This window comes from Galeopterus variegatus, unplaced genomic scaffold, assembly GCF_000696425.1.
Source record: "Galeopterus variegatus unplaced genomic scaffold, G_variegatus-3.0.2 Scaffold828, whole genome shotgun sequence".
Classification (NCBI taxonomy): Eukaryota; Metazoa; Chordata; class Mammalia; order Dermoptera; family Cynocephalidae; genus Galeopterus; species Galeopterus variegatus.
Window position 1 is genome coordinate 441,227 of NW_007726939.1, and position 12,335 is coordinate 453,561.

The window sequence follows — 12,335 nt, forward strand, 5'->3', positions numbered from 1 at the left end:
CAGCTCTTTGCCAACCAATACAAGCACGATACAGAAAATAAACATGAAAGATGAACAGTAAAATTACTTGAGATCTAGTAAAGAAAGAGAAACTTAAACTAATGTCTCTGTACCTTTGATTAAGCTCAAGGAAGGAAGAGAAATCTGATCTCATAATTACAATAATATAAAAAGTGTGGGTTGGAATTGCTTTCTTAAATTCATCTATGTAAAGCACTCTGAAAATAACCCAATGACCCCCACTATACCTCCAAAGCTTAGTATCCTGTTCTCTTAATATCTGAGGAAGAAGAAAATTAACAAAGAAAACCGGAAACCCTAAATTAGCTGGTCGACAAAGGGCAGGGACTTCAGTTTAGGTTGTGTGCTTGGAGTTCCACCTGCACCATATCTGACACCTCTTACCTGAATGTCCGTGTCCTTCACAGGTTCAAGAGGCTCAAAAGTAGTGGCAGCACTGAGACTCTCCAATCGCTGAGAAATGTGGGAAATGTCAAGTCCCCGAGACCCGAGGAGAACTGACCTATACGGGGATATAGGGCAGGGAGACAAAGGTGAAGGAAAAAAAGTAGGATTAGGATATCTAATGTGCTTCATAAAATACCAGAGAGTATTTTTATTCAAAACTTCCTATATACTGCACAGGCACTTTTATATGGCTGTTTTATACCTTTCCATAAAGATCTATCACTTGGAATAACAGACACAATGCTGCACTTGGCAGTAAGAGAGATCCGAGTTCTGATCATACCTGAACTAAAGTGAGAGCCTTGTCTAGAATAAAACAATAATACTACTAGAGGCTAGATAGCTCCAAACACTTTACAGTAAAGAAGCCCATGAGGAAAATGCTATTATTGATCCCCATTTTATACATGGGGGAACTACAGTGCAAAGAGGTTAACCAACTTGTCCAAAATCATAGAGCCAGTAAGTGGCACAATTAGGTCCCTTAGTTCTAGAGTACAAACTCTTAATCACCATCCTATACTTACAACCTCTATCAAGACACATATAGTGAACTACAAAATTTTAGAAGTTTGAGGAGTAACATAATCCAAACTTCATTCATTAGTTGAGGAAACTAAAAGTCCAAGGCAGTCAATGATTTGCCCAAGGGCAGTCAAACCGGAATCTAAGGCCAGTTCTCCCTGGCTTCTCTTCAAATGCAATGTCCAAAACATCTTCAAGTTCCCTCTCTGTGACCCAGCCCAATAATATAGGAGGCTGTCATCTGACCAATATATGCTTTCAAAGAGAAATGGGAATAAAGCCAGCTATATTTCTACTCATCTGGGGCAATGTAACAGTGAAGAGGTGGGGGGGGGGGGGGAAGAACATTAGAGAACATTAGAACACCTTCTGGGAGAAAGAAACTTAGGGGCATTAGATTAATTTTTCAGATTATTGTTTTTGGATTATGATTTAGTACCAAAAATCCCACTGACAAAGTTTTGTTCACTTTGAGTAACTTTAGAAGCTATAACATTCGGCACTACAAATACCCCTAACATCTACAGGTAACACCCACGATTTTCAATCCTGAACGCTTATTGGAGAAGAGAAATGATTTCCAATGTTTAGTTCTTTTCTCATAAACACTACAACAGATTATGTTCACCCGGAGGGCTCCTCCCTATAGATTTTTGTCTCCTCCAGGTCAACTCTGATGCCATCCCTGAGGCTTCTCTCTAGGCTACCTTATCAGATAGATAATCTTGCCTCTTTCTTCTAATAATTCTTAATAGTTACCTTTCTAATACACTGCTTCTCAGCTCCGTTTGCACATTAGAATCACCGCGGCAACTTTCCTCCCAACAATTCTGATTAGTCTTAGGTGAAGCCTGGTGCATGGGTGTTAATATAATGCCCTCCCTCAGGGCTTTACTGAGATATTAACTCACATGTCATACAATCCACCATTTAAAGTATACAATTCAGTGATTTTTCAGTATATTCATAAAGTTATATAACCATCACCACAATCAATTTTAGAATATTTTATCACCTCCCCCAAAACAACCCCTACTCATGAGCAGTGATTTCCCATTTGCCCCAAAACCTCACCCCTACCACCTGGCAGTTACTAATTTACTTTCTGTCTCTATAGATTTGCCTATTCTGGACATTGCACATAAATGGAATCATACAATATATACCCTTTTGTTACTGGCTCCTTTCACTTAGTATAACGCTTTCAAGCTTCACTCATGTTGGAGCATATATTAGTACTTCATTCCTTTTTATTGCCAAATAGTATTCCATTGTACAGCTATGTCACATTTTATGTATCCATTCATCAGTTGACAGACATTTAGGTCGTTTCCACTTTTTGGCTATTACAGAAAATGCTGCCATGGACATTTATGCATAAGTTTTTGTGAACAATTTGCACATTGTAGTCAATCATGTTTCATCCATATCCCTACCTATTTTCCTCTATCGCCCAAATTGTTCCAAAGTAAATCCAGGATATCCTTCAATTATTTCATAATTTTTAAATCTGTATTTGTTTCAATATATTCCAAATAAGGTATCTACTTGTGAATGATTGACATGCCTCTTAAATCTCTTTTAATATAAAGGTTGTCCTTTCATCTCATCTTTTTTTCATATAATTTCTTTGTTGAAGATTCTGAATTATTTATCATGTAAAGCAGTGTTACTCAAGCTTTAAATGAACATGTGAAACACCTGGGAAGCTTGTTAAAATGCAGATTCTGACTCAACAGGTCAGGAATGGGGCCTGAGAGTCTCCATTTCTAAAAAGCTCATGGGTGATGCTGATGCAGTTGACCCATGGACTACACTCAAAGTAGCAAAGATCTGGTTTCCTACAGAACAGGTTTTACTGATTGAATCCCCAGGATGTCATTTAACATGTTCCTCTGTTCTCTGTATTTCCTGTAAATTGAAAGTAAACTCTAAAGTTTTGATTAGATCAGGCACCATTTTTTTTTTTTTTTGCTTAGATTACTTCATACTTTCATCAAGAGGTATGTAATGTCTGGTTAACTATTTGGAATGTTTGCATTCATTGATAATCATTGCTTAGATCATTAATTCCTTTGGGGTTGCAAGATGGTGGTATTTTAATTCTACCTTCATTAGCGATAACACTTCCATTCAGAGAAATTCCTTTCATCTACTATGTGATTACCCTGAATGAGTTGATTCTCTAGTATACTCCAAAAGTGACCGATGAGTTTCATTTTAGTACCATTAAGAATTTAAACATATTTGAAATGTTTCAATCCATTGTAGTCATTTTCCTTATTAATGAACCAATCATCTTTGGACAGTAGAAGCCTCTTCAAGTTGGTTTCTGAGTTCTTTTGACATGACTCAAGTAGGCTTTAACAGCTTCTTTGCTACCTGGTATGACAAGATATTTCATGTTCATCTTATACAGTTGTGCCTCAGACCTGGAATCAGCCAACTCTACAAAGAGCTCTAGATGTTTTTATTTAAAGGCAACTATCTGGGCACTAAGATTGCTACATTGTTTCAAGGCTTTTTCAATAGCCAAAGCTAGAAATTGAGTTTTTACTGTGGTTTTAGTTTTCTTAAGATAAATTACATGATGAGTTCATAGTGATACTTCCAATTCAAAATTAAGAACACAGGGGTTTGGTTTAGCTTCATAAATTTTCCATCTGTACCTTTTTCTCAAACCAAAAATCCTAGTTCTCAACATCACTGCCATAATAAGTAATTGGCTTTATCATACAATATACACACAACAGCCTCCAAATAACAATAACAACCCTTCACCAACAATACTGATTACTGAAGAAGGACTAAAATGTTACTTGGAACTGTTCGTCTCTGTGTGGTTATGTCATCAACTGGATAAACATTTAGGTTCATTTATTTTCAATTTTTAGGAATTCCTTTTTCGAAATTTAATTTTGTTTTATAATTATGTTAAATTTTTACATAGTTCCAAAGTCAAATCTACAAAAAAAAAAGATCATTGTCTTCTCCACCTTATTCCTTCCTTTTTCCTGTAGGTATAAGCTTTTGTTTACCTTCTGTATTAAACATGCCTTTTTATTTTCTGTATTTCATGCTTTGACATCTGGGGCCTTGCCAACACTGGGGGGACTGCCTGTCCCAGGGTTAGCTAATTCCTAGAGATAGCAAACAACCACCCTGCAAGCACATCTTTCGTATGCAAACCAATCAATCAAGAGCCAATACCCCAACAACCTCCTTCCTCCTTTATCGAATTCTCATATGGCTCTCACATTCTGGGCCACTATCCCTGTCCTAATCATCCCAGGACCAGGTACCAGATAACACAAAACAGTCCCATACCCCAGAGCCTATTGAAATTGTTCAAACTAGCCAATCCTAAACCTGCTTACCCTGCCTTACCTTGCCTTCCTGCAGAAACCACAATAAAGGCTATTGCCCACATTTTCCCCTCGCTACCTCTGCCTCCTGATCAACCCCAGTACTTCCCTATGTGGCCCAGTGGTGTACCACACTCCTGTTTCTAGGAATCTGTAATAAAAACTTCTTCCTTTATGACAGTCATTGACCTACATGTCTTACCATACCTGATTAAAAGAAATTCTGGGTATTTTAAAACCCTTTGTTTCTCTTTCATCAGCAAATATGTATATACATTTGTATCACCTGCTTCTCTAAAACAGCTTTATTGAGATATAATTCACATACTATGTAATTGGCCCATTTAAAGTGTATAATTCAGTATTTTTAGTAATAATCACCATTTGTGACTCACCATTATCACAATCGATTTTAGAACATTTTCATCATACCAAAAAGAAAGGCCCTACCCATCAGCAATCATTTCCCATGTTCTCTCACCCATTCACTCAGCCCCTGGCAACCACTAATCTACTTTCTATCTCTATAGATTTGCCTACTCTGGACATTGCACATAGTGGAATCATACAATATCTAGTCCTACATGACTGGCTTGTTTCACTTAGCATAATGCTTTCAAGGTTCATTCATTTTGAAGTATGTATTACTACTTTCCTTTTTATTGCCAAATGATATTCCATTGTATGGCTATGCCACATTTTATGTATCCATGCATCAGTTGATGGATATTTGGGTTGTTTCCATTTCCTGGCTATTATGAAAAATGCTGCAACGGACATTCATGTACAAGTTTTTGTGTAGACAAATGTTTCACCTCTTGGGAATACACTTAGGAATGAAACTGCTGGGTCATGTGGTAACTCTATATTTAACCTTTTGAGGAACTGCTGGACTATTTTCCAAAGTAGCTGAACCACTACACATTCCCACCAACAGAATACGAGAGTTCCATTTTTTTCCACATCCTTGTCAACACCTATTATTACTGCATATGTCTTTTTATTTATAGTTATTCCTGTGGGTGTAAAGCGGTTATCTTACTGTATTTTTGATTTGCATTTCCCTGATGGCGGATGCCATCATGAAAAGATACAGAGCATCTTTTCATTTGCTTATAGGACAAAGATCTTTTTGCCCATTTTTTAGTTATTTGTCTTTTTATTATTGAGTTCTAAGAGTTTTTTACATATTGTAGATACAAGTCCCTTAGGACACAAATAACCTGCAAATATTTTCTCCCATTCTGTGGGTTGTTTTTTCACTTTCTTGATAGTGACCTCTGAAGCACAAGTCTTTAATTTTGATGAAGCTCAGTTGATCTATTTACCTAAGAAGGCTCTGCCTAACCTAAGATGAAGAATATTTATGACCATATTTTCTTCTAAGAGTTTTATAGTTTCACTCTTACATTCAGGCCCACAATCCATCTGGAGTTCATCTTTGTATATGGTGTGAGATAACTGCCTAACTTCATATTTCTGCATGTAGATATCTCGTTGTCCCAGCATCATTTGTTGAACAGACTAGTCTTTTTACTGTGAATGGTCTTGGCACTCTTGTTGAAAAATCAGTTGATCACAGACACATGGGTTTATTTTTTAGGCTCAATTCTATTCCATCAATCTATATATCTTTCCTTATCCCAGTACCACAGTCCTGATTATTGTGGCTTTGCAGTAACTTTTGAAATCGCAAGTGTGAGTCTTCCAACTTTTTTCCATTTTTTAAAGATCATTTTGGCTACTCTAGGTCCCTTGCATTTCTGTATGGATTTTAGGATCAACTTGTCAATTTCTGCAAAAAAAGACCAGCTGGGATTTTGACTGAGATTATGTTGAATCTGTAGATCAATTTCAGAAGTATTAACATCTTAATATTAAGTCTTCCAATCCATGAACATGGAATCCTTTCACCTGCTTTCTTAAACAAATGATAGAATACTACAGTATATACTTTTCTCTGCCCCACGTTTTTTACTTAATAATATGTCCTGGAATCACTCTTTGGTAGGGTATATTCTTATTCTTTTGTACTACTGAACAGTACTCCACTATATAGATGTACCACATTTATTCAATCAGTCCCCTATTGATGGACATTTGAGTTGTTTCCTATTTTTACTATTACAAATAATGCTGCAATGAATATCCTTGTGTAGTCTTTTTGCATTTTTGCCAGTATATTTTTGAGATCAATCCCTAGAAGTGGCATTGCTGGGATTGCTGGGTCAATTTTGTTTGCTGTTTCCAAATTCTGTCCCATAGTGCTATATCTCAACCAGTGATATGTAAGAATGTATCCAGTGCCCTAATGATTTTAATGCATACCAGGGTTGAGAACCTGAGAATTTAAAAATTAGCTATTAGAATTATTACAAAAGAAAGGTCATCTAAGCAGGTGGCAGCGGCAGGAACAGTGCAGTGCATGGCTTATGTGTTGCGTACGCAGAAACCCTGATGGAGGAGGGTGAGAGAGGACTGATGAAGAAGGTAGGGAATCTAGGGTAGAAATGGTTTTATAAAGACTGTACCAGAAACTTTTCAGTTCCTAAAGGTGGAAAAATCCAAAGGTTCCCTGCCTTCTACCCAACCCAATTCTCATAAGTTAAGCAGCACCCACTGAGCAGAAAGCCACAGAAGCTGGAGTCAAACACTTCAGTCCCAGGAGAGAGGGAAGACAAAGACTGTTCACAGTACATATAGGGAGCAGGAAAAAAGTCACAAGGCCTGGGTTCAAGTCCAGCCTATGTCTTACTGACTTAAAAACTTAGGTAATCACTTTTCCAAGCTTCAGTTTTCTCCTCTGTTAAATATGGAGAAAAATCCCTGTCTCTCTCACCTCTCAGGTTTTGAAGACCAGTCAGAAGAACGCCTATGACAGTCCTTGGGGAACTGAAAAGTGACATATGAATGTAAGGATTCTTAATAAGCTGAATTTGAATTCTGGGTTGGTCACTTGCTATCTGACCTTCCTCAATTATAAAATGGAGATAACACATCTCACAAGGTTATTTTGAGAAGAAATTATAAAATGTGTGTAAAGTGCGTGGCATGGTACCTAACAAAATACAAAGTGCTTAAAGACAGTATAATAGTGTCATCACAAGTAAAGTTATAATTTGCTGTATAATTTTGGGCAAATCAATGTTTGTATATGTTTTGCATCAACATGGAGAAAAGTATAAAAAAATAAGCAAATTAATAACACCAGTTACCTTGGAGGATAAAGTTAGGTAAAGAGAATGACTACTAGCTTTTTCTTTGTATACCTCTACGTTGCTTGGCTTCAGAGTTTGAATGGAAAAATCCAGTGTGGTATCTCTGACAGGAAAAAAGAGGGATATAATACATGATGGGCACCCAGGGAGAGCTCCATAGACATTAACAGTATTCTCTGTCTTAACTGTGCAATATGTACATGGGTATCCATTCGTTTTATTATTTACACCAGGAGTCAGGAAACATTTTCCGTAAAAGGCAGATAGTAAATATTTCAGGCTTTGTAGGCCATAGGATCTCTGCAGCAACTACTCAACTCTATTGTAGCACAAAAGCAGCACAGACAATACATAAACAAATAAGTGTGGCTGTTTTCCAATAAAACTGTAACAGGCAAGCAGGCTGGATGTGGCTCATGGGCCATAGTTTGCAAATCCCTGATTTACACCTTTATATAAGTATATTATGCATACTCTTCTTTATGTGTGAAACTATTTAACAATTTAAAAATATCAAACACACATGCAAAAAAGCTATCAAATCTGTTCCCTGAAAAGAAAAATCCAACACAGTATATTTAAACAAATAAACAAATTCAGCACAAAACAATTCTACCTTAAACTTACAATCTAAATTAAAATCTTAAAGAGAGAATTTTTTTTCAAAACTTATTTCATATAAGAAAATTCTTCCTACTCAGTTCTCTCTTCTGCCCTCACCCTGTACGTACTAAAACATTCACATCACACTTTATGTTTCTGCCTATCAAAAAGATGGAAAAATACAGTCATCAGCCCTTTGGGTTTTTTTTTAAGCACCTGCCCCACCCTATACCCATTCTTTCAATGTGTCAACTTCCTCCTCCCTAAAATAATGAATTTAAGGTAGAAAAAGATGGGGAAGAATGGAAATTTACAAGAAAGAGAGCATGACTGATAATTGTTACCAAGAAAACATTTTCCCTTTTTGCTCTTAATAGGCTATAAAGCTGATGCAATTAAATTATAACTATAGCAACTCAGCTGGCATTGCAGGCCTTTCACTCCAGCAGCATCTTTGCACACAAGCACAAAACCTGCATGCTCAAGACTGGGGGTAACTGCAGGCAGCCAGGAGCTGCAGTTAAGGAGCCTGTAAGAAGGGCAAGTTAGCAGAAATGTGTAAAGGCTGGCTGGGGTGCAGGGGAACCATGTGGGAGAGCAGTTGGCTGCATTTACCTGCAAAGATGGATAGTACAAATCCCTGCCAAGGCTCCTCTGACTTGCCTTTACCAATGCCAATAGAACCAAAACCAACTAGTATTTTAAAAAATAACATTCTGGGGAGGCCTACAGAAGAATTTCCCCAACATCCTTACTGACTTGACAGAGCAGCCAAAACATTCAGCAGCTCTCAAGATTAGTTGGAAAAAGAATGTAGCCCACTCCTACATTATACTCCTTGACATTTACTAGGTACCTAAAACAAACAAACAACAGCATTTAGGTCTTTCTCAAGTTCAAGGAATAAAGACTGAGGAGATGACTGACGATTTCCCATATCTCCTGCACAAAATCTAAGTGACATTACAGATTCACCAAGGGCACAAGTAGCAGCTCACCCTCCTACCTCCCATGGCCCTTCCATCAGGGTTACAAAGAGCATACGCTCTGGAATCTGCCTTGCTGGGTTTAAATCCTGGCTTGCCACTCACCAGCTGTGTGATCTGAGAGTTATCTGCCCTCTCTGAGCCTTTGTTGCTCAACTGTAATATGGAGATCACAGTCCTAATGTTGGTTGTGAGAATTAAGCAAGAATCTTGTCTAGCCAAGTTTTTGAAACACAGCAAGTAACCAGTAAATCACATTTCTTATGAAAAGCAGCATGTTTTTTTTCTGCCCCACTCCCCAAATTATAAGCACCTTGAAGGCAAGGACTATGTCTAATTCATGGCTGTAGCCCCAGAAATGGTGAAGGCTTGGCATAGTGGGCACCCTAAACATGCACTTGTGGAACCAGTAGCTTAATTGATACTGTGTGGCAGCAGCAGCCACCAGCCCAGTTAGTCAGCACTTTTCCCCAGCTGCACTCTCATGGGGCTGACCCACTTTCCTTTTCTACAATCAGCTAGGAGGCACTGTATTTCCAAGGCCTTTCAGAGGCAGCCTCTGGGGTCACTGACAATAAGCAGGCAGAATCATTCCTCACTTGGATGGCTTCTTGTCACTGACTGCTCATCAATTTCTTCCAAGTGCTCTTAAAAACTCTGCTCATCACTGAGTGCTCTCTGACTTTGAAGATAACACTTATCTGCATGGCCTATATTTAGTACCATACTTAACCAGAGCCATTTATGACCCAACAGTCAGCAAACCCAAGCAGGAACTACTGTGACCAGTTTCTGCATGATGGAGCTCTTCTGCCCCCTCACACCCTGATCATCTCTGCCTGTGATATGGCTCATAGCTTGGTCAGGCAGACAGGCTGGAAAGCTCAAGAGGCAGGGAGACAGAGCAAGGCTACTGACCTGTTCACAAAACCTCTCTGAGTTACTGAAAATCTGGCTCGTGACTGTCATTCACATACTACATCAGAATTCAAGGCATGAAAGAAGAAACTAATCCTGCCCCCAACCACCCAATACCAGTGCTGCCTCCCCACTAGTACTCACGCCTTGACATCTGCTGTCTCCTGGGACGTGCGTGTGAGGGTACGGGAACGCAGGCGCTCGCCCGCCTGCTGGATCTCCTGTAAGTTCCGTTCCACATGGGGAAGCTCTGAGATGCCCTCAGTCTCAGCAGCAAGCTGTTCAGCTTGCTGAAGGAGCTCACCAAACCCCTCAGTATCCATTGCAGATGCAGAACCTAGACGGGAGAGAAAAAAGAAGAGACTTAAATCAAGAGAAAGATAGGCTTCAAACACTGCCTGGAACTGTTACAAGCTTAAGGAAACACTAGGACTTTTTGTAAACAGACAAGGAGACAGCTCACCAACAAGCAGGATTTGTTCCTGAACATAGCCCAAGAACAAGCCTGACAGAGAAAATGAGTCAGACTGTGAAGAAGCAGATCATTTCTGTTCATACTGAGTCCCAAGATTGATTTCTGTCACCAGAACAAAAGCAAAGATATTAAGCCACAGACCAGCATTCCTGCCTCCTCCCACAGACCCAAAGCAGATAAGGAAATAGAAGCCCTTGTGGCAACCTCTGAGAAGCTTAAAGAACAATAACCCTGCACTCCTATTCCTCCACCCATCTTAGAAAAACACCACCACCCCAAGAGTGCCGGACAATTTATAGGGCCTTATCTCATATGATCTTCACAACTGAGTATACAGAAAAAGCAACTCCAGTTCAGAGAGGCTCAGTTACGTGTCCAGAATACTCTCTGCTGCGATTTGGCTCAACTGAGACCAGAACACCACACACCATCTTCTGCCAAACTGCCTCCCCCACTCCACCCTGTGTTATTCTAACACACCTCCTCCTTCACTAACATAAGACGTTCTTTTTTTATTTGTTTCTTAGTCTCCATTCACATATTCTTTAGCTTACAAAGTTACTGAGGAAAGAGATACATGTCTGCTTGTCATATATGACATTCAGGATTTAATAATTCCTATACTTACTACTTTTATAAATACCATTACTACTAACTATATATAAATAGCAGCTGGCATCTAGACCATGAATATTAGCAAAACCTCTTATTTCTCCAACAATCAAGAAAAGCCCTACAAGGAGTGTTGATATTTAACAGATATTACACATTTATGAATATTATATATACCATCCTTGAAAAAGGTTCTTGACCAAGAGAATGTTTTAACTCCTACCACTATTTAAATCAAAAGAAAATAAAAAGTATCATCATCATTGAAAAATTTACATTGCTAAAAGGTTAAGAACAAAATTATTTATTTTCAAAAAGAACATAATTCTTTAAACAGCTCTTGTTGATTCTGCTTTTGTTTTAAACTCATGGCTTCTATTGCATATGTAAAAACCCACTCGTCTGGAATTGTAGTCATGTTAATGTAACATGTAATTATATTTCAGCTACGAAGCATAGGATGATAATGTTAAAAGGGCACTGTTACCACCATAAATCCACAGCAGGAGAATAAGGACTTTTTAAAATGAATATTAAAGAACATTAACTTTAAAAGCAAGGGCACGAGGGCCGGCCGTGGCTCACTTGGGAGAGTGTGGTGCTGATAACACCAAGGCCACAGGTTTGGATCCCATATAGGGATGGCTGGTTAGCTCACTTGGGAGAGCGTGGTGCTGACAACACCAGGTCAAGGGTTAAGATCCTCTTACCAGTCATCTTTAAAAAAAAAAAAAAAAAGGGCACAAGGTTAACACAAAAATAGCTTAGCTGCAGTAAACATGAAAACATTTTGGTATTCCTTATGAAGTTCCAAGCTGACTTTAATCTTTAATAAAAATTCACATACACAATAACTGCTAACCTAAATTTTCTAAGCATTGTAATTTTTTTTGACCGAATACAATAATGCAATCTTTACCTGTGGGAAAATGGGGATGGCAGAACTAGGAAGGTATTCTCAGGGACAGAAGTAGAAACAGAAGAATATTTTTATTTTTTTTTTTATTTTTTATTTTTTTATTTTTTATTTTTTTTGTCTTTTGTCTTTTTTCCGTGTCCAGCAATGGATCGCAACCCTCAGTGTTGCCCCCGTACCAGACCGGGGACCGGCAACGGGATCGCAACCCTCGGTGTTGCTCCCGCACCTCGCTCAGCCAGTGAGCGG

General features: G+C 38.5%; 1 protein-coding gene across 1 annotated transcript in view; it reads right to left on the minus strand.

The window, feature by feature from the left end:
• Window positions 1–12,335, minus strand: part of NUP93 (nucleoporin 93kDa) — a 107,139-nt gene that overhangs the window by 79,271 nt on the left and 15,533 nt on the right. Inside the window, exons 2-3 of the mRNA XM_008572736.1 lie at window positions 10,228–10,420; window positions 406–523 (exon numbers count right to left, since the gene is read on the minus strand). Coding sequence (XP_008570958.1) covers window positions 406–523; window positions 10,228–10,406 — 297 coding nt within the window. The 5' untranslated portion in view covers window positions 10,407–10,420. The remainder of the gene's footprint in view (window positions 1–405; window positions 524–10,227; window positions 10,421–12,335) is intronic.